Source organism: Harmonia axyridis, chromosome 6, assembly GCF_914767665.1.
Source record: "Harmonia axyridis chromosome 6, icHarAxyr1.1, whole genome shotgun sequence".
Lineage (NCBI taxonomy): Eukaryota > Metazoa > Arthropoda > Insecta > Coleoptera > Coccinellidae > Harmonia > Harmonia axyridis.
The window spans coordinates 28,754,773-28,780,607 of NC_059506.1; the positions used below are offsets into that span (position 1 = coordinate 28,754,773).

Genomic DNA, 25,835 nt, shown 5'->3' on the forward strand with positions numbered 1-25,835 from the left:
TTAGAGTAATTTGTATAAAAACGAAATAAAAATAACTTCAACCTAAAAAAATTGACTTTACTGTCAAGTATAGCATAGACTGGAAATTATACTAATGAAAACATGGAAAAGAATACATTTCTAATTAATATTTTATCTACAATATAATAGATTATTCACAATCTATAGTCAAATTGAAATATTCATTAATGAATTTGCAATTATTATTTTTTAAAATATCGATTTCTTAAATGAATCATAGAAGTAAAAATTTGTGAAATGTTTCCGTTACGCAGTTTTTTCATTCATAAACCTAAATAGTGACATCAATTCATGTTGAATTAAATAAGAATAATTGAATTCTTTATTTCATATTTTTTAATAATAAATACAATGCATAATAATATTTCATGTTTCAATTAAATGTTGTGTCATATTAGAACTAATCTAGAAACGTCATCTTATTTGGGTTAAATTGGTCAAAGTACAAACATCAAGTGGAATTTGGGGTTTAAACAGAGTACAAAGTTCTGTTTTCATAATTCGCCAATATTTATAGAAATATTTTTATTTACGTTACCAACAAAAAAGGTTCACATTCAACCTTCACTCGTCAAATACGTTCTGAATAACCTTCCAAGTGTAGTGTTGAATTTTTTAATATTCAAGCCATGTTGAAAGTAGGACAAGTAATTTTAAACCAAAATCGTATCCAATTATGTGCCCAAAGACTGCTAGTGACTTCTACGGTCCATCTAAAAGCTGCTCAGGCCCAGACATTGGAGAAAGCAGAAAGACCAGCAAAGGAGGTGAAAGAGGATTTTTCTTTTGTTATGAATATGTTCAGAGGTCAAATTGAAACAAAACAGCTATTTCCCTATCCAAATGTATTGAATAGTGAACAAAGAGAAACACTGGAAATGTTGGTGGATCCAGTAAATAAATTTTTCGAAGAAGTTAACAATCCAGCAAAAAATGACCAAGATGAAAAAATTGAAGAAACTTCTCTCAAGGGTTTATGGGAATTAGGAGCTTTTGCACTACAAGTACCCCAAGATTTAGGTGGATTGGGACTCACAAACACCCAATATGCTAGGTTGGTAGAGATTGTTGGGGCACATGACTTGGGAGTTGGTATTACTCTAGGAGCCCATCAATCAATTGGTTTCAAAGGAATTTTGCTCTTTGGCAACCCAGAACAAAAGAAAAAATATTTGCCAAGAGTCACCTCTGGGGAATATGCTGCATTCTGCTTAACTGAACCTTCCTCTGGTTCAGATGCAGGATCTATTAAAACTAGAGCAGTTCTTTCTCCTGATGGTAAACATTATATCCTCAATGGTTCTAAAATTTGGATCAGTAATGGTGGATTAGCTGAAATCATGACAGTATTTGCACAAACTCCTGTAAATGATCCAAAAACTGGTAAAGTAGTAGATAAAGTAACTGCATTCATCGTTGAAAGATCATTTGGAGGTGTAACAAATGGCCCTCCTGAAAAAAAAATGGGTATCAAATGCTCAAATACAGCTGAAGTTTATTATGAAGACGTTAAAGTACCAATTGAAAATGTCTTAGGAGGTGTTGGTAATGGTTTCAAAGTTGCTATGAATATTTTGAACAATGGTAGATTTGGTATGGCTGCTTGTTTATCTGGAACAATGAAAGCTTGCACCAAAAAAGCTGTAGAATTTGCAACAACCAGAACACAATTTGGCAAAAAAATAGATTCATTTGGTGCTATTCAAGAAAAAATCGCTAGAATGTCAATGTTGCAATATGTGACTGAATCCTTAGCATACATGATTTCAGGAAATATGGACAGTGGATCACAGCATTACCATCTTGAAGCTGCCATCTCCAAATGTTTTGCTTCAGAAGCAGCATGGAATGTATGTGATGAAGCTATTCAAATAATGGGAGGCATGGGCTTCATGAAAGACACTGGACTTGAAAGAGTCATGAGAGATTTGAGAATTTTCAGAATATTTGAGGGTACAAATGATATTTTGAGGTTATTCGTTGCTTTGACAGGCATCCAATATGCAGGTGCACATCTAAAGGAACTACAAGCTGCTTTCAAGAACCCAACAGCAAATCTTGGGCTCATCTTTGGAGAAGCATCAAAGAGAGTTGTAAGAAAAGTGGGGCTAGCATCACCTCCTAAAATGGATCATCTTGTACACAGAGAACTTGCAAAATCTGCTAATTTGATAGCTAAAGACATTGATACTTTTGGTCAAGCTGTAGAAATGGTACTCATCAAATACGGTAAAGGAATTGTGAATGAACAATTTATCTTGAATAGGTTAGCCAACGCAACTTTCGATATCTATAGCAGTGCAGTTGTGATATCAAGAGCAAGTTTAGCTCTCCAAAATAACGTTCCTACTGCACAACATGAAAAATTAATGGCAGAAACATGGACTTTAGAGGCTTCAGACAGAGTAGCAAATTATCTCAAAGCAATTTCTTCCGGAAAGCATCTTGACAATTTTAGCAAAATGGAAACTATTTCCAAGAGAGTATGTGAGAATGGCGCCACTGTGCAAAACAATCCTTTAAATATTTAAGTATACTAATTTATTGTCCTTGTTTGTAACAAAGATATAAACAATTATTTTCGATATATGTACAGCAGCAAATCAATATTTTGTATTAAACTTTTAAAATTTATATCTTTCATTCTCTTAAGAAAACCTTTGATTTATTATTTCTAGAACCAGTCTAACCAAAGTTCCCTATAAATTTCTCTTCATAAATGTCCCTTATCCAAAGAGTTTAAAAATATCCTGCTGGTAGTATTAGTTTCAAACACAATATTTAAGGCCTTTCAAATGGTTAAGGAATGATCAAAATTTTTTTCAAAAAAAATTCTTTTGTTCATGCTCATTAGAATACTCACAAGTATTTATTAAAGAAATCAGAATTCTTGAATGCCTAGTAATCGGAAGCTGATGGAAAGCTATTATAGTTTAATAAAACTATACACTGAACAATCGTAATCTGAAATTGGGGGTTGAAGGAATCAAATTAAAAGTGGAATGCTTAATTGAAAAGAAATAGTACTGAGAATTTTGTTTATTTTACAAGTTTACCAACATTTTTATTGATAAACAAACAATACACTAAAACAATTGAGTACAAAATAATTTAATATTAACAATACACTCAATATATGTACAATAAAATACAACAAGCAACTTTTTAAGACACAAGTTAAATTTTAGATCAATTCAAAATTTACAGGACGTTCTAAAATTGTTTGCACACAAATACTTTCCAATTTTATATAAAAGTTCAATGAATAGAATATCAATGACACTTATATAAGAATATTGCTAGTTTTAGAATCAATAAATAAGTTAAATTATGAAAACACATCCTGCAAGAAAATGTGGATAACAAGCACCTTGAAATTATTCAATTGAGGAACACATCATTTTCCAATCCTCAAAGAGAAATAATGAGAATGACTAAAATATTAATCACAATGCCTAAAGAAATCACAAAGGACTTTTTTTTTCTTACTTGAGGTAAATTCAACTATTCAATGCTAGGAAGTTCTTTCAATAAACAATATTATTACAAAAACCTGATTGAGAAAACATTCAAAAACAAAGAAGAAGAAAGATTCATCATGTACAGATTAGGTTTTTTTACCTTCATGAGTTCACATATTGCATTAGTCAAGAACTCATCAGTTTATTGTTTTATTAGTCTAACAGGAAAACTGAGTTGAAGAATAACAAATCTTTCAAACAAATATAGTTTTTTTAAGAAATAAATCATAATTCTCTTTTTATCACTTCTCATTTGTTTTTGAATATTTATAGGCTTATGATTGAAAACGGTATTCACAATCTATATATAAATTATTATACATATATTTTCACATTCCTAATATTATTGGTGTATTATTCAACTCCTCATATCCTGTAAGTCTAAAATGAAACCAATTTCGACTTACATTTTGGAAAGTAAATCTAAATTTTTCAACATGGAACAATATTCTTTTCCCTTGATTATTATAATCCTTTTCACCGATCAATAATTTTGAATTAACTTTTTATTCAATCAGAATTAAGTCAGGCTGTTCTTAAAAATATTCATTGCAAATCAATTACTTAATTTTACAACGAACTGGATTCAATAGTGATCGGCAAAATATTCTTTCCTACATTATGCAACATTACCTCCAATAACTAAGTTTAATATCCATTAGGACTGGAATTATGCGGAAGATTTCAGAACTACTTCAATATGGCTCAACATATGCAATCTCACAAAATGTTTTGGAAAAATAAACGAATCAACAACTTCAAAAACGGTTTATCATTAACCGCTGATATCACAGTTATCTCTAACCTACAATAGTAGAAAACTTGGTAATATTGTCGCACTGCGAAATGAAACAAGGGGAAACTCCAGTCGAAATGGAACATCATCATCGAAAACCTAATAATTCACACTTTGACGCAACCAAATATACCTTTTCATAGAGACCTGAGTAATGATCCAGCTGATTCCAAAACAAAGACTCACCCACCTTAAAATTGTTGATTTGTAGTGTATGCACTTATTCCATTATTGGCCATCTCATCCATTATTTCTGAAACATAAGCGGCAACGTCCACCACTTCTTTCTGTGATCGTAGAATGAAAGGATCCTGTAGTAATTTATTGTACTTTGGTCTGAGGTGTTCGTCTTTGATTAAGCTATGAAAATAGTTATAATCAGTTTATTAAAGAGATTCTTTCATTTTAATTGATATTGAATAGGCTATTTCTGAAGAAATTACATTCAAAGAGGACAACAAAATGCAAAATACACAAAAGTAACGAGCGCTCATTAAAATTCATGGTCAAGAGTGCTGTGGAGAAATTAAAGTTGATTTTCTGTGATCACAAGTAGCTCTTAGCTTGTACCATATTCTTCCCAGATGTAAACAAAATGTTAGTGATATGGTACAAGCTAAGCGCTACTTGTGATTACAGAAAATCAACTCTAAATTCTCCACAGCACTCTTGACCACGAATTCAAATAAAATGTTATAAACAAAGAAGTATATATAAAAGTGTTTGACTTTTATGATGATGATTTTGATGCAAGTTATAAACCTATTTTTATTCAATGGTATTTTATAGGACAAATATCCTTTTGAATAAATTAACATGTTAATAGACAGTTTGTTTATTGTAAATTGAGGCTCAGTTCTGCTGAACCAAGATAATTGCAGTTGGTAGCACTAATTTCTGATTACTTCAGATAACCTCAAAACAATATTACCTTTCGACTGAATAGAATTCAACGTTTATACTATAGCTTTCTGATAAGAAAATATAGTTCAAATAAAATAAACTTTAGAAATTGGCATAAAAGAATACTTACCATGTATTTACAAAGTTAACAAACTCGGCTGTGAAAGAATTGTGGTTGCTATTATTGGTCAAACGTGGTGCCTCTCCATTAACCACCTGATGTAGCTGATCGAAAACACTATTCCATCTAGGGTAAGGGAACCTACCAGTCGCTACCTCCATTAACGTGATACCCAAAGACCACACATCACTACGAACATCGTAACCCTTGGATCCCACTTGTGGGTCAATTCTTTCAGGCTGTAAAAAATAATTGAAAATACCGAAATAAAATCAGGAGCGCGCTTGTTCAAATTCTTATATATGGGATTTTTACACAAAATTTTGCATGCAGGCTAACAATTCAGTATACGAAGAGTCCCCACCAAGCTAAACAGGGTGTATTGAAGCCCTCTGTTAATCAATAAACTTATAGAGTATAAGGTTTTTTGATTGCTGACACACTTATCGAAAAAAATAATTAAAATGATACGATTGCACGAACAATCGTTTTCACTATTTTGCATTGAATTTGGGGCTTCCACAACTGACTTACCGCCATATAAGGACGACAACCTGCATCCTTGGTTCTTGCTATAGAATCGACAAGTTGTCCAGATATACCAAAATCACATAGTTTGATATTGCCACCTTTATCCAGTAGTATATTGCTAGGTTTGACATCTCTGTGGATTATCTTCAATTCTTCCTTGAGATAATTCAAAGCTTTCACAGTAGCCAACGCTATTTTACCAAGTATAGCTTCAGGTATGCGTTTTCTCAATTTTTCATAGATAAATTTGTAAAATTTGTCTAAGGATGTATCCATCAGTTCCATACAAATCCAACAGTCACCCTAAAAGCGAAATTTAGTACATCCTCTCCGTTGACCCTAGATAACATAATACAAATCCCAAAAGATGATTACCTCTTTGAATAAGGCTCCGTAAAATTGTACTATATATTTACATTCATTACTTTTCATTACAACATCAAGATCCATTAACAACTGTTTCTGTTCCTTCTCATCAACAGTCGATCTTATTCTTTTCACAGCGATGACAATTCCAGATTTTCTATGAATCATTTTGTTGACTGTTCCAAAGCCTCCTCTACCTATCTCACCCATATCCTGAAGATCATCCGACGTAAAATCATAAGTTACTCCGTCAAAAGTTAATTTTCCTGTAGAATGCATGTTTTGACATATTTTGAATCTTGCATCCCTGAAAATCGTTAGAATATTAGCTGGATGCGAATTAAAAAAAATGTTTGTACATGGAGTAAGGGTATATTTATAAATTTTACACTTCATACAAAAATAAACAATACTTATATATTAAAAAAAAGGCGTATTGAGAAAATTTAGAATATTTCAGTTTACCTTGGTTTAATATTTTCAGGTGGAGCTGCACTGTAATAGAATGAAAATATTTTCAAAATTTGATTATGCCTTAGAATTTTTGAAATTTTATTTAAAAACTAGATCTATAAAAGAACTCCACTGATTTTTCAGAGATATGAAAATTCAACCAAATAAACATTTAAATCCTACAGAATGAAAATTATTATGATTATGAGAATTATTAATAACTTCGACTTTAATAACATAATACAATAAGGTTGCCAACTCTAATACTGCACAAATGTCTAGAGTCTAAGTTAGTAAAAACATTCAAAAAAATATGTTATGTAACTATTTAGAACAATCAATTAAGGTTTTACTTTTTCCACTCAGCTTTACCTTGACTTCGACTTTGTCTTATGCTTATGGCGATATCTGTAATTGTAAAATCAGCTGCAAGTTACTATCTACTAGTAGAACAATTAAACTAATCATAGTATCATCAATAGCTGAGGATATATAGAAGAAAAAAAATGTAATAGGACTAATTGGTACCTTGTTTTATCTTGCAGGGGATCTTTTGTTGTTTTTTGAATAGAAGGTAAGCTCATATTTGGTTTATTTGAACTAGTAGCAAAACCAATGTCGGTGGAAGTGGATCCTAAAGTTGTTGGTAGAGGACGAAATTGAAAATTATTATGCTGATGTTGAGGTGATGAAATGGGAAGATTCAATTCCATTTTTACAAATCTCCTTCCTAAAAAATCTATCTATTAATGTAATAACTTTAACAAGTTAAAACCAAGTTAACAGAGAATTGAATGATAATAGATTAAAAACAGGACCAAGGAAAAAGAGAACAATCCTTTATATTTACCTGGATTTTGGTTTGACTGATTGGCTTGAGAATCTGCCATTTTGCACAAAAAGAAAATATATTTGCTCAGTCAAAATATTCAACTTCCTTGTGGTATATACAACATCAGTGCCTTTTTTACTGAAGTATTATGTACTTTCAAAGTATAAACATTTCTTAAATGAATGTATTTCTTCAAAATATAAATAAAAATACTTCTTTGAACTCCCTTTGGAGGAACTTGTCTTATGTCAGCGCGAGGTACAGACGCAGTGAAAACATTTGTTGATGTCAAAATTGTCAATCGTTAATTGAAAATTGGAACATAACAAAAAAGATAACCTGTGAAAGTGTGAATATTAAATAGGGAATAAATAGGACGTTATGGCCACAATTCAGAATATATTGAGTAAAACCAAATGGATTGGCCGTAGAACACCGTAAATTCATTTTTATTATATTAGAACTGAACCTTATCTTCTCTCTTTGATTAATTCACTCACATTTGATTATTCTTATTAGATCTAACCTAAAAATTATCTCAAAATATCTTGCAGTTAATTTTTTCAATTAAAGAAAAACCTCTTTCAGTATCTCATTAGTTCTACAGAATGGAATGTCACAATATCCCAAATATTATGAGAAACCAGTCTATAACTCTTCACTTCAAAATGAATTAATCAAAACTGGTGAAATCCAAAAATTAGTACATGTTCCTATAAGAGCAGCACTTGTCGACCAAACATGTTCACAGTTACATGATGAAAAAGTGAAGTATGTATAAATTTGAAATATTCAAAACAAATATCAAGGTGGTATTTTGATTTTCAGTTTAATGGTGAACTATATAATGAGAGATGGCAATAAAACGTTAGCACGGACCTTAATGGAAAATGCTTTTAAAAATATAAAAAAGATTCAACTCACAAAATATAACAAATGTGAAACTGAAGAAGATAAAGCAGCCATCGAGTTGAATCCAAAGAAAATTTTTCATGAGGCTGTAGAAAATTGCAAACCAATCATGTGCCTAACACCTGTCAAAAGAGGAGGTGTTAAATATCAGGTTTGTGATCTTGATTTTTAGTTAGTGTGAATCAGGAAAAAATTATGTTTTTTTGTTTTATTTCATCAGTTAACCATTTCATAAAACAAAATATTTTTAGGTTCCTATTCCAATATCTGCAAAAAGAGCACAGTTCCTATCAATGAATTGGCTTATCAATGCTGCAAAAGAAAAAGATGCCAATACAAGATTTAGTTACCAAATGGCTCTAGAATTGATAGATGGTGCTAATAATACTGGAAGGGTAGTAAGGAAGAAACAAGATTTACATAGGCAATGTGAAGCAAATAGAGCATATGCTCATTATAGATGGGGTTAAGTGTTAGGATTTTCTTCAATAAAATTCCTCAGTTGATATTTTTATTTTATTTCTAATAGAAATATCTTATTGTACTTCTCTTTATCAATAATTACACCATACTTAGAACTTATTTTTAAATGTTTTTCTCCTGAATACAGTAGAACTGGTTTGTATACGTGATGAATAAAACTCGTGGATAAGTCAGACAGAGGTACAATGTCGCTCGCTTTAACTTCCTTTTCCTTTCTGTTACCCCAGTAATCTACATATGCTATCTTTACAGTATCTTTTTTTTCATTGAAATAAATAAATCCAACGTATCTATTGGTAACAATACTTGTTATGAATAAAAATGCTGCTATACTAGAACCTAAAGAAGAAAAATTTTAAATGAGCATAAACTATTATGAAGCAAATACCTATTTGAGCTGCGGCCATAGGATATTCAGGATCTATTAAACCTTCTGAGGCTAATATAAAACATGCAGGAACACTTAGAAATGTTGCAACAGTATGATATATCTTCAGCCTATTGAAAGCTGATAAGTTTCTTATAGCCGGAAATTTATATATAGCTTTATATCCTTCCACTACGGAGTTGCTTTCACGATTTTGGTCATCTGGTTTTGTACCACATTTCCTATAGAATAATTGAATATTCGAAGATAATCCTATTCTTGTAGATATAGTAAAACGTTGAACGAATCTGGGTAAAAAAATCATCTGCAACATTTATTTTTTTTTTTAATAATTTTCAAAAACCTGCTTATGGGAAAATTACAATCGTCAACGCCATCTAAATGTTGTATATATAACATATTTAGCGGCATCTATGCAGACGAGTATTAACTAATTTTATTGTAATATTTCTATTCAAGTTGAATATGAACCAATAATAAATTGTCTTTATTTACCCTACTTACAATGAGTTTAATACTCATATTCAATTTCTAGAATTCATTCAATTTCTTGTTATACTTTTTACTAATTGAATCCAGCATTATGTATAAACATTTTTTTAGGTTAGGTTGGGCCAGAGACGCCTGGAGATTAATTTCTATGTTTTAATGCTTCAATAAAATTTATTGTCCGAGGAAAAATAATCTAACCAGTTTATCACGTTAATATAGAAAATGTTATCCAAAAGAATAACAATTTTCAAAAAACATAAAATTCCTCAGATTAAAAGTTTTTGAGATAGTAGAAGCTTAATATTATTCTTTTCGATTAATTATTAGTTTTTTTTCCAAGTGGGCTCAGAAAAATCAATGAAAAATATCTTGTCAAATAATTTTGAAAGCTCTCACGAGAATTGAGAATGTCAGTGTGGTTTTTTTTCTGAAAGAAATTGAGAATGTCACAAAATACAGAAAGTATAGATAACCAAACTGGCGATGAACCTATTTCTGAAGCAACAACTGAAATAACAGAGGTTACTGCTACTGATACCCAGGAGATAGCGAATGAACCTGATGAAATACAGCAAGGTCCTGAAGAATCACTTGAAACTCATGATGAAGAAGGTGAAGAAACCAAAGTTGAAGAAACAACCGAAACAGCTGAAGGTGAAACTGAAGTTGAAGCTGAAGCTGGAGAGAAGCCTGTAGAGGCTGCCGATGACGAAACAAAACCTGTGGAAGCTTCGGTTAGTTGGTTGCAAAAATTGTAGCAGACACAAAATCTTTTCACAACAAAAAAAAATTTCAGTAATAATGACAACTTCAAATTTAAGATCTTGTTTATATTTCCCTTTCTAGGTGGAAGGTATTGAATCAGAAGACGTAGATTTCGATGAAACGAAAATTGCAGAAGAAATTGACGAAGGTAGGATTAAAATATTAGTTTCGTTTTTATATTGTGGCATTCATTAATAATTTCCATTCTCTACCTTCCTATGAGTTAGGTTAGGTAGTTAGGTACTTTTATGTAGGTTATAACAATTTACAGCTGATAGAGACCAAGCCATTGAGGGAGAACCGACAGAAGAAGTTGATGCTACCCAGGAAGGAGAAGCTGAAGAAGGTTTAACAGAAGGTATTGTGAAGTTGAAAAAAATACTCAGACCAGCTAATTATGATTTCAGAGAAAGAAGAACTCACAGAAGGAGAAAAACTACTGGCGGAAATAGATACAACGAAAGTTATCGAAGAGGCGGACACAGAAATAGACTACCAACGTCGTAATACAATCAACCTAAGTCTTTTTTGCGCATTTGTTCTCAGAAAAAACCTCGCTATCATTTTTACTACATAGGCATACAACTTTGCTTCCGCCGTTTTTTTCCCGAATTTCGAGGCTTTATTGTAAAAAACTGGTTATACATTTATAATACAAGTGCAGAAGGCATTGATATTCTTCCACGAGTTCAAAATTCAAAAACGAGCCACGAAGTGGCGAGTTTTGGAATGAACGAGTGGTAGAATGAGCCTTCTGTACGAGTATTATACATTATTTTCTCTAATTCATTGCATTTTCATTGAAATTAATGAATTATTTCCATAAATATAATTTAGTGATTTTTGCATTGAAAAATGTTGGTTGGCAGAACTGATTTCTTTAAGGCAAATTGATGAATTGACAGATAAAGCCGTGGCGGAAAGTTCAGAGAACCAACATAGAATAATAAAATATAACCATGAAAACTGTGCGTTTCTGATATATTCTCGCACGATTTTGTTCTACAAGATGTGGAAGAATGAACGGAATAACCACAGAATTAGAGAAATAACTATTCTGATTCAAAGTATTATCAATCGCTGGCCCTGACTTTCTTCGATCTTTCCGGCAGCGTATGAATCCCGTGTTGAAAAAACTGGTCATCTTTTGAAGCGATAAACGAATCGATCCAATTTTTTACTTCTTTATAAGGCCAGAAGTGTTGGTTAGCCCGGCTGACTCCAGCAAGATCTGGAGAATACGGTGGTTGGGGTAGGACGTTTCCAAGTACGTCTGGATCACTTTCGCAACATGGGGTCGAGCATTGTCATGATGTAAAATCACCTTATCAAGTCTCTCGTTGTATTGCGCCTGTTTGTCTCTCAATGCTCGGCTCAAATACATTAATTGCGTTCGAAAATGATCGTCTGTGATTGTTTCAATCGGTTTTAGCAACTCATAGTTCACAACGCCCACCAAATACTGAGCATGACCTTGGAATCGTGAATATTCGGTTTGGACGTCGACGTGGAAGCATGGCCGCGATACCCCAATGATTTTCTGCGCTTGGGATTATCGTAATGCAACTCATTTTTCGTCTCCAGTCACAATGCGATGAAGAAATCCCTTCCGTCTTTGTCTTGCAAACGCTGTTCAACTCGTACGGCACCTAATTTTCTTGTTTCTGAATCATTCCCATGACTTTCAGGCGTTTTGAATGGTTTGTTGCATCACTCTCAATGATCCTGCCAATTCTTGTTGCGTTTGACACGAGTCTTGTTCAAGTAATGACTCCAATTCTGGATCTTCGAAAACCTTCTCTTCCACAGCCATGCTGGTCTTCGAAGTCAAAATCATCGTTGAAGCGTTAAAACCACTCTCGGCACGTTCTTTCACTAAAAGCGGACTCAACATAGGAATTTGAGAGCAAACGATGAGCCTCAGCCGCAGATTTATTTATATTAAAGCAGAAAATTAAAACCTCCCGCAAATGACGAGAATTTGGCTTGTAAGCTGACATATTCTATCAAGAATAACTTCATGATGCAGACACAAATCGACCAATATTTCGAAAAAGGCGGAAGCAAAGTTGTACACCTAATACATATTTATAAAAGACTAGCGTTGAACAGGGCCCATATCTGGACAGGCGACCGCTAATTTATGCATTGAAATTTTCACGAAAAATTCCAAGGGCAAATGGGCTGATGAACAAACGCGCAAAATCTCCTGATAGTTGGGGTTTATTCGAATTTACTAATCTTCTCATGAAAAGAATATTCTAGATGTGGTATTAGACACTGAGGCTTCCCATATAACGCTCAACCCAGACGATCTTCCTGAAATAAGAGGTTTAGCTGAACTCGAATACGAGTCCCCGGATGACTCACAAAAGGATGTGACCTTCGGTAAGCTGTATATAGTGACAGTTTAGTAAACGCACTGGAGATTAAAAAATTAATTTAATGTGACCAGTGATCACCGTTCTTCGATTTGATAAGCTTGCCATGCATTCAGGTTAACCAAAAGTGTATGTGTAAGTGTTTGGGATAGCTAGAAAAGCTGTCCCCAGGTTATTCAATAGCATCAGTTGGTATTGTATATTTAATATCGAATTTATGGTAGAGATGTGGTATGCATGTTCGTTTTCGAGCGTTCTCAACACTCAGTTAATCTTAATATTTAGGTACAATAAAGATTGATGCGGTTAGAATCCTTGTGCAGGTTGTGAGTTGGTTTTCTGCAGACCCTGTGTCATAGTTCACCTTTTGAGTTTCTTGTTACTAAACCGTCTAGAAATCTTTTTCAATTTCCATGGTGAATGGAATGTTAGAATGTTTGAGATGGTTTAAAAAGACGTTCAAATGATATTCACCGTGAGACCAGATGACAAAGATATCATTCACATATCTCAGCCAAATTGATGGCTTCATTTGAACTGTTTGTATGACATCATTACTGTGTAGGGAATCTATCGATTCCTTCGAAAATATTCTAAGTCCGAGAACTGAAGAATTCGGTGTACAAACTTAGGATTATCAAAGCCACACCCCTAAGGGATCCGTAGAAAGGCTTTGCTAACGATCGAATGGAAAACAGCCTGAATGCCCATAAAACTCGGCATTTCAGGGCGAATAATTCAATTGAGTTCAGGCCAGTCTACAACTACAACATATGTTCAACACTTTCACCGACAACGAGAAGATTAAAGATTTTCACACCGACGAAAAAGTACCTGCAACGACCCAAGTGACCAGCGACCCTAAGAATCGATTAGACAAATTATCATCTTCTTCACACATTTTTAGTGGGTTGGAAATAAATTGAATAAGTGTTTTTATCCCGTTCTTTTATTTCCCTGAATTGTCCTTAGCCGTGAACTACTTTAGTAACTGGTCCTACTTTTAGAAACTCATGAAGGAATTCATCTGGAAGCAGATATAGAGAACGCTAGGAATCTTAAGTGGCTCTTAAGTGCTCATTGTTACTATTCGTACGGAATCTTTCCAATACCATTATGTTAACTTTGATATATTTGAATATATCTGGAGAGAACTTTATTAGCCATCAATAATATTAGTTCATGAAAGTAGTTGAAAATATGAATACAACATTTTCAGATGACCTTTATCTATCTAGACGAAAAAGCGCCAGACCGTCACTTGCTGTCAAATTGATGGCGGAAGAAGAAGCAGCTGAGAAAAAACGAAGAGCCAGAAGAGGTAAAAAATTTTCTAGGTTTTTATAGTCGGCTCAATCATTACGTGATCGTTTTCAGATCTGGCGAAAGGAAAGAAGGGTGAGTATCGAAAAAGTTGATGGAGCACCTAAGACTCATTTTTGGCAACATCGTGTTGTAGTCGCAGAAGAAGAAGAGGAAGAAATCGCAGCCGTAGTGGTACCATTAACCAGAGAAGAAAACTATGCTCTCCACGAGAAACTGACCGCGGAACTCGCTTACATTCGAATGAAAAATAAATACCTCCAGCGCAAGATGGCCGATTTCTTCAAAAAGCGTAAAGTACTTGGTTTCGATGATGAAGGACATCTTGAAATTTTTGTCTCATTGCCTCGTCTTCCAACACTTTAGATGGAGCACGCCCTTAGGGAGGAAAATGAGATACATACCGAGGCTCTCCAGAAGTACGAGAAAAAGTTGGACCGTTTGGCCGATTTGTTTGCCATGTACAGCGCAGAGACCTCGAAGATACAGGGAGAGTTGGACATACAGCAGAAGGAGAAAGAAGATAAATACTCGGAGAGAGATCAGCTTTTCCAGAGGGCGGTGAATAGGGAGAGGGAGATTGGTATCGGTCTGATCAGCACGAAGACTGGCAAGGAAATTCCGGATAAGGTTAATGAGAGAAATTCTAAGTCTGTTCGTTAACACTTCACTCAAGTGCCGAGCCTAAGCAGTAAAAACACATTAGTGACCTTCAAGAGTGATATATGTACTCCAACGTTTCTCTAACATTTCAATGCCTTTTCTGTAGAAAGATTCACACCTTCGAAATAGGCGAGAACTCCTCGCCTAAATAGATCACTTTTAGGGTTATGTATTAGGTGTACAACTTTGCTTCCGCCGTTTTGTAATAGATGGCTGTAGCGGTAAGTAAGTGGTAGTCGTAGATGTCATACAATAAGCTTAGGTATTTGTTAACACAACGCCATCGCAATATTAGTCAATTTGTGCATCTTAAAGTTATTCTCGAATAAACATGTCAGCTTACGAGCCGAATTCTGGTCATTTGCGGGAGGTTTTAATCTTCTGCATTAATATGAAGAAATATGCGGCTGAGACTCTAATGCTCTTAAATACCTATGATGAGGCGGCTATTACAGTGAAAGAACGTGCCGAGATTGGTTTCAACGCTTCAAGAACGGTGATTTTGACGTTGAAGACCAGCATGGCGGTGGAAGAGAGAGGGTTTTCGAAGATGCAGAATTGGAGGCATTACTTGATCAAAAACTGGTGTTAAACGGAACAAGAATTGGCAGGATCATTGGGAGTGATGCAACAAGCCATTTCAAAAAGCCTGAAAGTCATCGGAATGATTCAGAAACAAATAAATTGGATGCCGTACGAGTTGAAGCCGAGAGATATTGAACGGTGTTTGTTTTCTCGTGAACAGTTGCTTGCAAGGCAAAGACGGAAGGGGTTTCTGCATCACATTGTGACTGAAGAAGAAAAATGGGTTCATTACGATAATCCCAAACGCAGAAAAACATCGAGGTCTTTCTTCCACGTCGACGCCCAAACCGAATATTCACGGTTCCAAGGTCATGCTCAGTATTTGGTGGAACCAGCTCGGCGTTGTTCATTATGAGTTGTTAAAACCGACTGAAACAATCAAAGGCGAGTGTTATCGAATGCGTTTGAGCCGAGCATTGAACGACAAACGGCCGCAAAACAACGAGAAACATGATGAAGCAATTTTACAGCATGACACTGTTCGACCCCATATTGCGAAAGTGAAGACATATTTGGAAACGGTGAAATGGGAAGTCCTATATCCAACCCGCCGTAATCTTAAGACATTGCTTTTTCGGACTATAACTTGTTTCGATCAATGGTACACGGCCTGGCTGAACAGCACTTTCGGTCTTATGAAGAAGTAAAAAACTGGATCGATTCGTGGATCGCTTCAAAAGATGACCAGTTTTTTCAACGCGGGATTCGTTCGCTGCCCGAAAGATGGAAGGAAGTAGTGACCAGCGGTGGATAATACCTTGAATCATAAATGTATAAAATGTATAAATGTTTTTTACAATAAAGCCTCGAATTTTGGAAAAAACGGTGAAAGCAAAGTTGTACGCCTATGTAACATAATAATATGGTGAAATTTTCAAATAATGATTATTTTAAGGCCAGTTACTTGTATTCTTGATCAAAATAATGTTTAAATTTTCAATGAGTGTATGAATTTTCTAAAATTTAAATCAGTTGTTAAAATACTCTCTGGGGATTTTGTAACACTATCAAATTAATTATTATCATAAAGGTTGTAGAGCAACTCATACGCAGACAAGTCAACGCCACAAAGCAGATAGCCGATCTGAGATTAAAATTTATAACAAAGAGAGACGAACTGGCTGAGAAAACAGCCGAGTTGAAGGCACTGGATAACATAGGAGAAGATCTATCCCTGATGGACTATGAACAGCTTAAGATAGAGAATAGGTGAGACTAAGAGCAGAAATTATCGACTTAAATGTGATTTACTGAAATTCGGAACACAGAGCACATTCGGACAAGTTAGAAGAAAAAGAAGAGGAACTCACAAAACTACGAGTAAAATGTAGAAACGCAGTGCAAATAATGGCTCACGTTAGAGAAAAATCTGCAGCACTGGATGCAGACATGGACGTTCTGAAAGAAGAATTTGAAGAGGTCCACTATCAATATATAGAGGTACACAGGTCTTATGTCAAAAAGTACCAGAAATTTGTAAAAAATCCTGACTGTAGGTTTTTATTTTGGTTTTTCAATCCGATTAAGGGTTAACGTGAGCTGAACAGAAGATATTCAAGCCAATAAGTTGTTTTTTTTTTGAGGCACGTTTCCTTTCCTTTCCCTTCATTTGTGAATTTCTTCAGATTCGAGAGCGTCTCAACTTCTACAAAACCGAAAGAGACGTTATAAGGAATAAAACCATGAAACTAAAGGCTGAATCTGGTCTGCTGACGAAACCGAACCTATTGCAAGACATGGAGACTTCCATGAAAGAGGTAAAACTCTACGAAAAAACTCTGGAGAAGGTGAAGAACGAGTACAACAAAAAGACCCAACAAATTCGGAATCTGAGGAAGAATATAGCCTACGAGATGGTCATGAGTAAGAAGCAGCCCAGGGAGAGGAAGAAGAAGAAGACAACGGCGAAGTTCTATGGAGGAAGGCCTACCCTAATTGTTCCGAGATTACCGAAGACCTTTATTGATAGGTTGGAAGCAAAATCGAAAGCAGTCAATAATCTGAAAGAAGAGTCATAATATAAGAATATTTTAATTCATGTTGTTTCAAAGCGATGTGGAATAAAATTTTTGAATTGATTCATATTTATTGCCACTGTTGAATTTTTATATTTGTAGCTCTCGAACAAAAGAGTCTATGTTTTCGAATTTTGAGACAGAAATCGGAACAACATAACAACATAAATATTTTTAGACTTCTGATGAAGATAAATAGTTAAGTGACAAAGCGTTTTTTACAGTACTTATATCGAAAAGATCGTATTATTATAGAAGCTCGAATTTTGGAACTACTCCGTCAGTTTTTTATTTGCTGAGGAAAATGATGAATCGAACTTGTGTGAAATTATTTGAGTTAGATGCGCTTTGCATCTATCTATAAACCTTTGCCAAATCTGATAAAGGATATAACATTTCACAATCCATCGCAAGTACTTATATAAATACATAACAATAAAGAGGAAAAGTTCAATCATATGATTGCACTTGATTTTTCATTTTTTCGATATGAGGCATCTGAAAAAATATTTATCCTGACGATTTATCAGTTGAAATGGGGCATTATAGAACGCATTTTTTCGCCTACACAAAGGAATGCAGATAAAATATAATCTAATAGGGTTATTAAACTCATTTCAAACAGGCATTCTCGGTAAAATGTTGGAACTAGGTTTTACGCGAAGTTTTTTGTGCTTGCTATTTTTTTTGGCCCATATCGAGTGCAAAATTCCCTTTTTTCTTAGGATAAATTATTGTAGTACGCCGCAATGTAAACAAATAGGTAAGTACTCTTTAACAAATTCATGTAAAGATATAGCATATTGTAATTCAAATTCGTATTCATATAGATACTAATTTTTTTTTTTTCATTTCTTCGAATTTTTTTGCAAAACCCGAAAAAATTTGGAACAAACTCCGAAAGATATTCTATGGTTCAGATATTAATCAGATCACAAAAACTTGATTATTTTTCTCGTGTAAAAAGCTACATAGCTGAATTTTTAGTCAATATAACTAAAAAACTTTCACAAAAAATATTTTTTGGTCCCTCCAATTTGTGTAGGATAGTATTCACGAAATTTTTTACAATTAATTTATAGATGTTCCGTTCGATCGAATTGATATTTTTCAATTATTTACAAAACAAATTTTCATATGGAAATAATTCCAGAATCATCGCCAAACTTAAAAATTTCAGTCTTTGGCAAATTTATCTCGCAAATTATAACATATACGGCAGCCCTACAAAATAGATTTTGGCATTATTACTTCATCAGTGCATCAATCATTAAGATTTTATTCTTGATTCAAAATCATATTTACATATAGTGAAAACGGTTGTGGTTTAATTAATGATATTAACTATATGTATATGACATTATTTTTTGATGATCAAATGCAAAAATTCACTCTTCAAAAATGCCATAAGAATAATTCCAACATTGTTAAATCGCACAATTTTGGTGGACACTACAAATCTGTTCGATTGTAGAAAAAAGCTTTATACGTGAAGATAATTGAGATAATGCTTGTATAATGTTTATTTTATTCGAATTTTTCTTGACCTCTGCGAGATTTATCATAAGCCCAGATGTTGCATGACTTATAGACTGTGGTACTGAGCCCCAAATTAATTTCCTTTTAGACTGTTATTTCATAGGACCAAATTTTACAATTTCCAGGCAGATCGATCACCCGCTATTTAAACCAATCCATAGATCCTTGTGAGAATTTCTACAGATTTTCTTGCGATGGTTGGGCCTCAAACACAAAAAAACCGGACTCTGAACCAGTTTGGAGCCATTGGCAAATACTGTCATCCAAAATAAACGACAGGGTGGAAAGAATACTGAACAGTGAAGCCAAAAATGGGAATATAGGTTTGATGAAGGCAGCAAAGTTTTATAACGCATGTTTAGATATAAATTCGAGGGAAGATAAATATCTCCACGATTTGAGACTCTTGGTGAAAGACCTCAGAGGTTGGCCCATTGCCCATGATGAAGTGAACTTGAAGGATTACAACTGGTTTAGGGATATCCTGAAAATAACAAGGCTTTTAGGGGCCCATCCTATATTCAAAGTTAGCGTCAATATCGATTACAAAAATACATCTCTATATACTTTATACGTGAGTTTCACCATTATATATTTTTTACCAATAGTAAATTGCTATGAAAAGACTAACCATATCTGCCAAAAGATTTTTTTTTGTTGGAAATAATAATAATGATGTAGGGTTTCCCAATAAGAGGTTTCAATCAATGGGTGTTTATTACTTTGTAAAGAGGAAGGTATGGCTTGAACGATGGAAAACGATATCAGCTAAATGGCCGCCATACTTGCGGTTGCCGCACCAAATACCTTTCATGAAAATTTTCATGGTCAATTCGCATATTTGCTGCTGTACCTATGTCCTCGATAACTTCACGAATCCCATCTTGAATTGATTGTGGAACACCTTATCTTTCCCGTGGTCCCAAAGAAAAAGTCTAAAGGTGTTAAATCACAACATTTCGGTGGCCAATTATGATCACCTATACCACGCCCAAATAACTTTTCTTGCGAAATTGCGTTGCAAATCTCTTTGCGAAAAAAAATCAAAAGGTCTTTAAAAACAAATCGAAAGGTCATAAAAAGCAAATCAAAAGGTCATTAGGATCGAATCAAAATGACATTGAAAAAAAATCAAAATTAAAAACACATCAAAAGCTCATTGAAAAGTCATTTACAACAAATCGGGAGTTTATTAAAAACGAATCGAAAGGTCATTCAAAACAAATCAAAAGCTCATCAAAAAGTCATTGAGAAAAAGTCGAAATCTTATCGAGACACAAATTAAGATTTCATTGAAATCCAATCGAAATGTCATTGGAAAAAAATCAAAATGTCATTAACAACACATCAAAAGCTCATCAAAAACGAGTCAAAATGTCATTCAAAAGAAATCAGAAGTTTATTAAAAAACGAATCAAAAGGTCATTCAAAACAAATCAAAAGCTCATCAAAAACGAATCGAAAAGTCATTGAAAACAAGTCGAAAGCTCATTAAAAACGAATCAAAATATGTATTATCGAAAACAAATCAAATATAGTCATTTAAACCAGATTAAGATGTCATTGAAATCGTATCGAAATGTCATTGGAAACAAATCAAAATGTCATTAACAACACATCAAAAGCTCATTAAAAACGAATCAAAATGTCATTTAAAACAAATCGGAAGTTTATTAAAAACGAATCAAAAGGTCATTGAAAACAAATCAAGAGCTCATCAAAAACAAATCAAAAGTCATTTAAAACAAGTCGAAAGCTCAATTAAAACGAATCAAAATATGTATTATCGAAAACAAATCAAATATAGTCATTAAAACCAGATTAAGATGTCATTGAAATCGTATCGAAATGTCATTTAAAACAAATCAGAAGTTTATTAAAAACGAATCAAAAGATCATTGAAAACAAATCAAGAGCTCAACAAAAACGAATCAAAAAGTCATTTAAAACAAGTCGAAAGCTTAATTAAAACGAATCAAAATATGTATTATCGTCATCATTATAATAGTCATTGAAATCGAATCGAAATGTCATTGGAAACAAATCAAAATGTCATTGAAAATAAATCAGAAGCTCATTAAAAACGAATTAAAAGGTCACTAAAAACAAATCAAACGCTCATTAAAAACGAATCAAAATACCATCGAAAACAAATTAGACGGTTATTAAAATTGCTTGTGTGGCACGTAGAGCAGTCTTGTTCAAAATACACGTCGGTCACATCAGTATATTTTCCAATTTCGGTCATGAAAAAATATTTCATAGCTTGGTAGCGAAATCCATTCAACGTAACAGTTGCACCAGCCTCATTTTCGAAAAAGTAAGGTTCAATCACACCGTCAAGCCCCAAATGAGACAATTCTGCTTATTAACATAGCCTCCGAGGTGAAAAGTCACAGACGATGAATTTTCGATGAAAATCTGGATCATTTTGATAGATTTTAGTGATCCAGTCAGTGAAAATACAACGTTGCTGGTTATCGACCGGCTTGAGTTCTTATCTCAGAGGTTCTTATGTTAACCAGTGGTGGCGCTAGAAGAGGGCCAAGGGGGTGGTTTTGCTGAAATATCACATGAGCAAAAAATACAACATTAATACAACGTCAACTAGATGGACCTGGAATCTTGGTCCTCCTCAAAAAATCCTGGCCCCCCCTATTCTTGAAAGCTGGCGTCGCCATTGGTTTTAATTGAACTTTAAAAGCCTTGAGTCTGGAAAATACGGTGTAATGTGTTTGCAGAATGCCTAATTCCCTAGATCGATGAGGAATCGACAAACCCAGGTTTTCGTCAACTCTACGTGCTACAGCAGCAATATTCTCAGTTGTTCTTGAGCGACGCACACGGTTTTGAGTCTTCACATCAGTAACTTGTCCCAACTTCTCAAATTTTTCCGCAAGTTTCACTATTGCCAGTTGTATGGTGCTTCACGATGATCCAAAAATGCTTTAGTTTTGGGAACAGTGACTGCAGAATTTCACAATTTTTATAGTGAATTTTAACAATTTCCATGAGGTGTTGAAACGTGTATCGTTTCATATCTATTAATGGCGTGGTTTTTACTTGTAGAATGTCAAAAGATGACAGCTCACAGCTGCCCAGCGGGCTATTCAAAATGAAACCTCTTATTGAAAAACCCTATGTAGTTTTAGTTTATTGGAAATAATATTCGACCTTCTGTCGCACGTAGATGTCTCTACAGAGTTCCTTAGGAGTTTCTACCATAATCGGATTGTATTTATTTTCAGATAGAACCAGGAAATCTCATCTATCCAACATACATTTTGAAAGAACCGAAAAAACATCCTACAGAAATGAAAGCCTACAAGTTCTGGATACTCCAAACGATAAGATACTTGTATGGCAACATAACAAATAGGAATGTAAAATTGGATGTATCGAGAATAATATATTTCGAAACAAAACTGGCTGAATTACTTGAGAGATCGAAAAATGAGAGAATTACTTTCGACAGCTTGAATCAGAAATTTCCTTTCAATTGGCAGAGTGCGTTAAAATTATGGGTTTTGGATAAAGGGATGAAATTTGAGAAAAACGACACTTTGGTTATAAAGAATTATTCGTATTTCGTGAATGTTTTCAATTTTCTACAGAGGATAGATCCGATATTGATCGGTGAGTTTCAAAAAAATATATAAAGTGAAATTTTGATCGAAAATATGTTTCAGCTAATTACTTGATGTGGTATACTGTCAAAGATTTATCCAGAGACACTGGATCTAAAATGCGGGAATTGAATTTCTTGGTAGATAGGTCGGTTCTAGGAGTAACATCGGACATTGAACCAAAAAATGAGTGCTTGAATGGTGTCATCAAGTATTTTCAAAATGCTTTATTGCCGACGTATTTAGAAAAACACTCAACAGAGAAAATGTTTCAACGTGTTCAAACTATGGTGGACAACATCAAATCAGAATATATAAAATTAATAAAGAAAAGCCATTGGCTAAACGAACAAACTAGATATTTGGCGATAGAAAAGATAAAATACATGAAAGAATATATTGGTTACCCTAACTGGGCGAAGAATTCAACAAAAATCAATGAATTTTATGAGAAAGTAGGTAAAACCAGTCCCGAAAATAATGGAATTTTCAATATTTTTTTATAGGTCAATGTAACTACTAATCATTTTCGTAATGTGGTTAACATGAAAAACTTTTTAGAAGAGAAAATTTTGTTGAAATATAAAACAAACTTGACTGAACCAATGTAAGTAAATTAGCAACACAATTGTTCATTCGATAATAGTAGAAAAAGTTTGATAATAAAATAACCAAATGAATTTTTAGTTGGCCCTCTGGATCCTTCGAGATTAATGCATTTTATAGCATACTCCAAAATGCCATTTGTAAGTTGAATTTTTTTACAAATACCTCTATTTCAAAAAAATTATGGGAATTGATCACTGAAACACAAAATACCAAAGAACCAAAGCCATACAGAGAGAAGGTGTGGTAACTTAGAAACAAAAAAATCTTCAATTCCTCTAGGTGGTGTTTCAAATGATTATATCTCGGTACTTCATCCAAATGTACTTTCAATTTTAATTGTATTTTTTTAGTTATACCTATAGGAATACTACAACCGCCGTTTTTCAATCCTAACGTACCAGAGTAAGTTTTTCTTCAAACTGTGGCACATTTATTTTCAAAAAAGTAAATTAATAATATTTTTTATAGAGCTTTAAACTATGGAGCTTTAGGCAGCTTGATTGGACATGAAATATCACATGCACTGGATATATCCGGTAAGATATTCAATATTTCAGTAGAAATTCAATAAAATCAAGGGCAGCAAATTAAGAATGAAAGTTGCTGATTTCTATCTCTATTATTCCGATTAATGGACTGCAATTCATGCAGATTGATCATTAAATGCTCTCTGTGATTTTGAAGGATGAAGAGGATAATAATTTTCACTTTGAAAAAATTGAGAGTTGAGTTGAGAAAAACTTCTAGAGTCCATTATAAAGTCAAAATGTATTCTTCTGGAATTTTTCACATATTATTTGATTATTCATGAGTGAATTTGATTTCATAGGCAGACAAGCAAACAAACATGGAATTATAGGAAAATGGTGGATAGAAGACGATATACAGAGATATGAGAAACAAGTAGAATGTTACGAGAATTTATATGATTCCCTCAATGTTAATGGTCGTTCAACAATTGGAGAGAATATTGCTGATAATATTGGCATAGAAATCAGTTTTTTGGCATTCAAAAAGCTGAAAAATCAAAAAGTTATTACATTGATTCCACATTTAGAAACTTTTTCTAAAGAACAGCTTTTTTATCTAGCTTACTCACAGGTAGAAAAATTAAATTCATAATACTGAATATGATGTAATCCACAAACATTTCAGATGTGGTGTGAAACTCAAGAAAAAAATGAGATGTTCCTTACTGATGAGCATGCGCCAGCAGAAAGCAGAGTATTGGGAACATTGAATAATGAAAACTTCAATAAACATTTTCACTGTGATACTGTAAATAAAACATATTGTAAATTATGGTAGATTAAAATAAATTTTGTACCTTTTTCAAGAAAATTTATGAAAGAAAAAATTGCAAGGATCATGAGTTTATTGCTTAAAAATTTGTTTTAACATAATTCAGTAACTAATGAACTTTGAAAAAATGGCAAAATATCTAGTTAAAACTATTATTAAGTTATAAAAATTACAAAATGCATTCACCCCATATTTAATCATAATGTTTTTTCTAATTCACGGATTTGCATGAGTAAATCGTTTTTTCTTTTTATTTTTTGTAATTGTTCTGGTTCCGGTTTTGTTATGCTACCACTTTTGAGTTTTTCTTCCAGGGCCTCAATTTCCCGGACTTTCTTCTTCAAGTTTTTGATTTTTTTCTCAACTGATATTTCTGTATCAACTTTTTCTACATCCTTTTTGTCTTTATTGTTTTTATTGGGGCTACTCTTCTGGCCATTCAAATTGGTACTACTTATTTTAGTAGCCAAATTATCAATTTCGGTATCTAAAAGTGATATTTATAAGTAACAATATCAATTTTAAAAATTCAAATACCTACTCTTTTTCGATTTCTTTTTCGAAGTTTTCTTGTCTTTATTCTTATCTTCAACAATAAACAATCCAGGAATTGCTTGATGAGCTATTTGGCCTGTAGGTAAGACAATAGTTTGAGACTTCGCAACTCTATTCAAGATCTGTTTCCCCTTGCTCTCGTAAAGAGGAACTTCTTCCTGGGGGACATATCCATCTTTAACACGTCTGGCTTTTCGCCAAGTGCCATCTGGCCTTTGGGATGCAGGTATAAAACTACCTAGAAAAAAAATGTTTGAATGCAAACAAAAAAAAATTGCTTTTTACTTACCATCGCCTGTATTCGACATGATCCCTTACAGCTTTTGGGTCAGGATTAAATACCAAAAATAACTCTTTTTAGATTCCTGCTATATACATTACGCTATATAAAAATTGAATCTTTTTATTAATTTAAGGAATTTAGAGGTTATCGATCTTCCTTCTTATTTTGAAACACATTTCTATGATCTCAAGAGAAATTGGTCTATGAACATATAAAATTCAAAAAACAATATAAAAACTAATAATTATTCATATTTACTGATAAAAAATAAATTCAATTATGCATTGATTATATACAGAGGATATCAGGGAAACTCGTGCAGATGCAAGTATATCATTTATATGTTGCACCTTTTTTTTTTTTTGCAGAA

The 25,835-nt window shown here is 33.4% G+C and overlaps 7 protein-coding genes across 14 annotated transcripts; 4 read left to right on the forward strand and 3 right to left on the reverse strand.

Moving 5' to 3' along the window:
- The first annotated feature begins 391 nt into the window (after nt 1–391).
- Nucleotides 392–2,655, forward strand: LOC123683005 (very long-chain specific acyl-CoA dehydrogenase, mitochondrial). The gene has a single exon (XM_045621900.1). It carries the CDS (start codon nt 651–653, stop codon nt 2,550–2,552), a length of 1,902 nt encoding a protein of 633 aa, XP_045477856.1. The 5' UTR covers nt 392–650; the 3' UTR covers nt 2,553–2,655.
- A 390-nt stretch (nt 2,656–3,045) lies between these two features.
- Nucleotides 3,046–7,822, reverse strand: LOC123681934 (dual specificity mitogen-activated protein kinase kinase 4). Of its 6 annotated transcripts, none has more exons than XM_045620306.1 (8): nt 7,563–7,822; nt 7,241–7,442; nt 7,085–7,120; nt 6,725–6,754; nt 6,269–6,566; nt 5,897–6,196; nt 5,372–5,601; nt 3,046–4,698 (listed from the first exon to the last, which is right to left on the reverse strand). In XM_045620306.1, exons 1-8 carry the CDS (start codon nt 7,600–7,602, stop codon nt 4,530–4,532), a joined length of 1,305 nt encoding a protein of 434 aa, XP_045476262.1. In that variant the 5' UTR covers nt 7,603–7,822; the 3' UTR covers nt 3,046–4,529. The 6 variants fall into 6 exon arrangements, with proteins under 6 accessions (XP_045476262.1, XP_045476261.1, XP_045476263.1 ...); XM_045620305.1 differs by having other exon boundaries at nt 7,241–7,451; XM_045620307.1 differs by lacking the exon at nt 6,725–6,754 and having other exon boundaries at nt 7,241–7,451.
- Nucleotides 7,823–7,843: 21 nt separating this feature from the next.
- On the forward strand, nt 7,844–9,038 carry LOC123681935 (28S ribosomal protein S7, mitochondrial). Its single transcript, XM_045620312.1, has 4 exons — nt 7,844–7,981; nt 8,133–8,315; nt 8,373–8,607; nt 8,708–9,038. The coding sequence occupies exons 1-4, from the start codon at nt 7,926–7,928 to the stop codon at nt 8,924–8,926; spliced, it is 693 nt and encodes a 230-aa protein (XP_045476268.1). The 5' UTR covers nt 7,844–7,925; the 3' UTR covers nt 8,927–9,038.
- Nucleotides 8,959–9,976, reverse strand: LOC123681936 (transmembrane protein 186). 2 transcript variants are annotated; one of them, XM_045620314.1, is made up of 3 exons: nt 9,832–9,976; nt 9,328–9,631; nt 8,959–9,278 (listed from the first exon to the last, which is right to left on the reverse strand). In XM_045620314.1, the coding sequence occupies exons 1-3, from the start codon at nt 9,847–9,849 to the stop codon at nt 8,968–8,970; spliced, it is 633 nt and encodes a 210-aa protein (XP_045476270.1). In that variant the 5' UTR covers nt 9,850–9,976; the 3' UTR covers nt 8,959–8,967. The 2 variants fall into 2 exon arrangements, with proteins under 2 accessions (XP_045476270.1, XP_045476269.1); XM_045620313.1 differs by having other exon boundaries at nt 9,823–9,973.
- Nucleotides 9,977–10,184: 208 nt separating this feature from the next.
- LOC123681933 (coiled-coil domain-containing protein 96-like) lies at nt 10,185–17,614 on the forward strand. 2 transcript variants are annotated; one of them, XM_045620303.1, is made up of 12 exons: nt 10,185–10,553; nt 10,666–10,732; nt 10,856–10,942; nt 10,992–11,087; nt 12,850–12,972; nt 14,185–14,286; nt 14,343–14,363; nt 14,425–14,585; nt 14,655–14,918; nt 16,567–16,745; nt 16,805–16,976; nt 17,162–17,614. In XM_045620303.1, the coding sequence occupies exons 1-12, from the start codon at nt 10,263–10,265 to the stop codon at nt 17,552–17,554; spliced, it is 1,956 nt and encodes a 651-aa protein (XP_045476259.1). In that variant the 5' UTR covers nt 10,185–10,262; the 3' UTR covers nt 17,555–17,614. The 2 variants fall into 2 exon arrangements, with proteins under 2 accessions (XP_045476259.1, XP_045476260.1); XM_045620304.1 differs by having other exon boundaries at nt 10,186–10,553; nt 10,856–10,930.
- Nucleotides 17,615–17,975: 361 nt separating this feature from the next.
- Nucleotides 17,976–24,656, forward strand: LOC123682642 (neprilysin-1-like). The gene is made up of 10 exons (XM_045621387.1): nt 17,976–18,314; nt 19,216–19,664; nt 22,339–22,726; nt 22,780–23,171; nt 23,223–23,323; nt 23,404–23,462; nt 23,676–23,727; nt 23,794–23,861; nt 24,155–24,426; nt 24,481–24,656. The coding sequence occupies exons 1-10, from the start codon at nt 18,128–18,130 to the stop codon at nt 24,631–24,633; spliced, it is 2,121 nt and encodes a 706-aa protein (XP_045477343.1). The 5' UTR covers nt 17,976–18,127; the 3' UTR covers nt 24,634–24,656.
- Nucleotides 24,657–24,681: 25 nt separating this feature from the next.
- On the reverse strand, nt 24,682–25,665 carry LOC123682649 (partner of Y14 and mago). The gene is made up of 3 exons (XM_045621395.1): nt 25,472–25,665; nt 25,169–25,420; nt 24,682–25,114 (listed from the first exon to the last, which is right to left on the reverse strand). Exons 1-3 carry the CDS (start codon nt 25,488–25,490, stop codon nt 24,825–24,827), a joined length of 561 nt encoding a protein of 186 aa, XP_045477351.1. The 5' UTR covers nt 25,491–25,665; the 3' UTR covers nt 24,682–24,824.
- Between the last annotated feature and the right edge of the window lie 170 nt (nt 25,666–25,835).

Excerpts from the sequence above, each read along its gene's own strand:
- LOC123681936 (XM_045620313.1), bottom strand. The coding sequence starts at position 9,849 with ATGAGTATTAAACTCATTGTAAGTAGG. Across the intron at positions 9,632-9,822 it reads TTAAACTCATTGTAAGTAGG|ATGATTTTTTTACCCAGATT; the intron begins GTAAATAAAGAC and ends TAAATGTTGCAG. Across the intron at positions 9,279-9,327 it reads TATGGCCGCAGCTCAAATAG|GTTCTAGTATAGCAGCATTT; the intron begins GTATTTGCTTCA and ends TTTCTTCTTTAG.
- LOC123681933 (XM_045620303.1), top strand. The coding sequence starts at position 10,263 with ATGTCACAAAATACAGAAAGTATAGATAACCAAACTGGCGATGAACCT. Across the intron at positions 10,943-10,991 it reads TGAAGAAGGTTTAACAGAAG|AGAAAGAAGAACTCACAGAA; the intron begins GTATTGTGAAGT and ends TTATGATTTCAG. Across the intron at positions 12,973-14,184 it reads ACAAAAGGATGTGACCTTCG|ATGACCTTTATCTATCTAGA; the intron begins GTAAGCTGTATA and ends CAACATTTTCAG.
- LOC123682649 (XM_045621395.1), bottom strand. Across the intron at positions 25,115-25,168 it reads GAAAAAGAAATCGAAAAAGA|ATACCGAAATTGATAATTTG; the intron begins GTAGGTATTTGA and ends TATCACTTTTAG.
- LOC123683005 (XM_045621900.1), top strand. The coding sequence starts at position 651 with ATGTTGAAAGTAGGACAAGTAATTTTAAACCAAAATCGTATCCAATTA.
- LOC123682642 (XM_045621387.1), top strand. The coding sequence starts at position 18,128 with ATGCAGATAAAATATAATCTAATAGGGTTATTAAACTCATTTCAAACA. Across the intron at positions 23,172-23,222 it reads TCAATGAATTTTATGAGAAA|GTCAATGTAACTACTAATCA; the intron begins GTAGGTAAAACC and ends ATTTTTTTATAG. Across the intron at positions 23,324-23,403 it reads ACAAACTTGACTGAACCAAT|TTGGCCCTCTGGATCCTTCG; the intron begins GTAAGTAAATTA and ends ATGAATTTTTAG.
- LOC123681934 (XM_045620305.1), bottom strand. The coding sequence starts at position 7,602 with ATGGCAGATTCTCAAGCCAATCAGTCAAACCAAAATCCAG. Across the intron at positions 7,452-7,562 it reads TCAGTCAAACCAAAATCCAG|ATTTTTTAGGAAGGAGATTT; the intron begins GTAAATATAAAG and ends ATTAATAGATAG. Across the intron at positions 7,121-7,240 it reads CCCCTGCAAGATAAAACAAG|ATATCGCCATAAGCATAAGA; the intron begins GTACCAATTAGT and ends TTACAATTACAG.
- LOC123681935 (XM_045620312.1), top strand. The coding sequence starts at position 7,926 with ATGGCCACAATTCAGAATATATTGAGTAAAACCAAATGGATTGGCCGT. Across the intron at positions 7,982-8,132 it reads TGGATTGGCCGTAGAACACC|TATCTCATTAGTTCTACAGA; the intron begins GTAAATTCATTT and ends AACCTCTTTCAG. Across the intron at positions 8,608-8,707 it reads GAGGAGGTGTTAAATATCAG|GTTCCTATTCCAATATCTGC; the intron begins GTTTGTGATCTT and ends AAATATTTTTAG.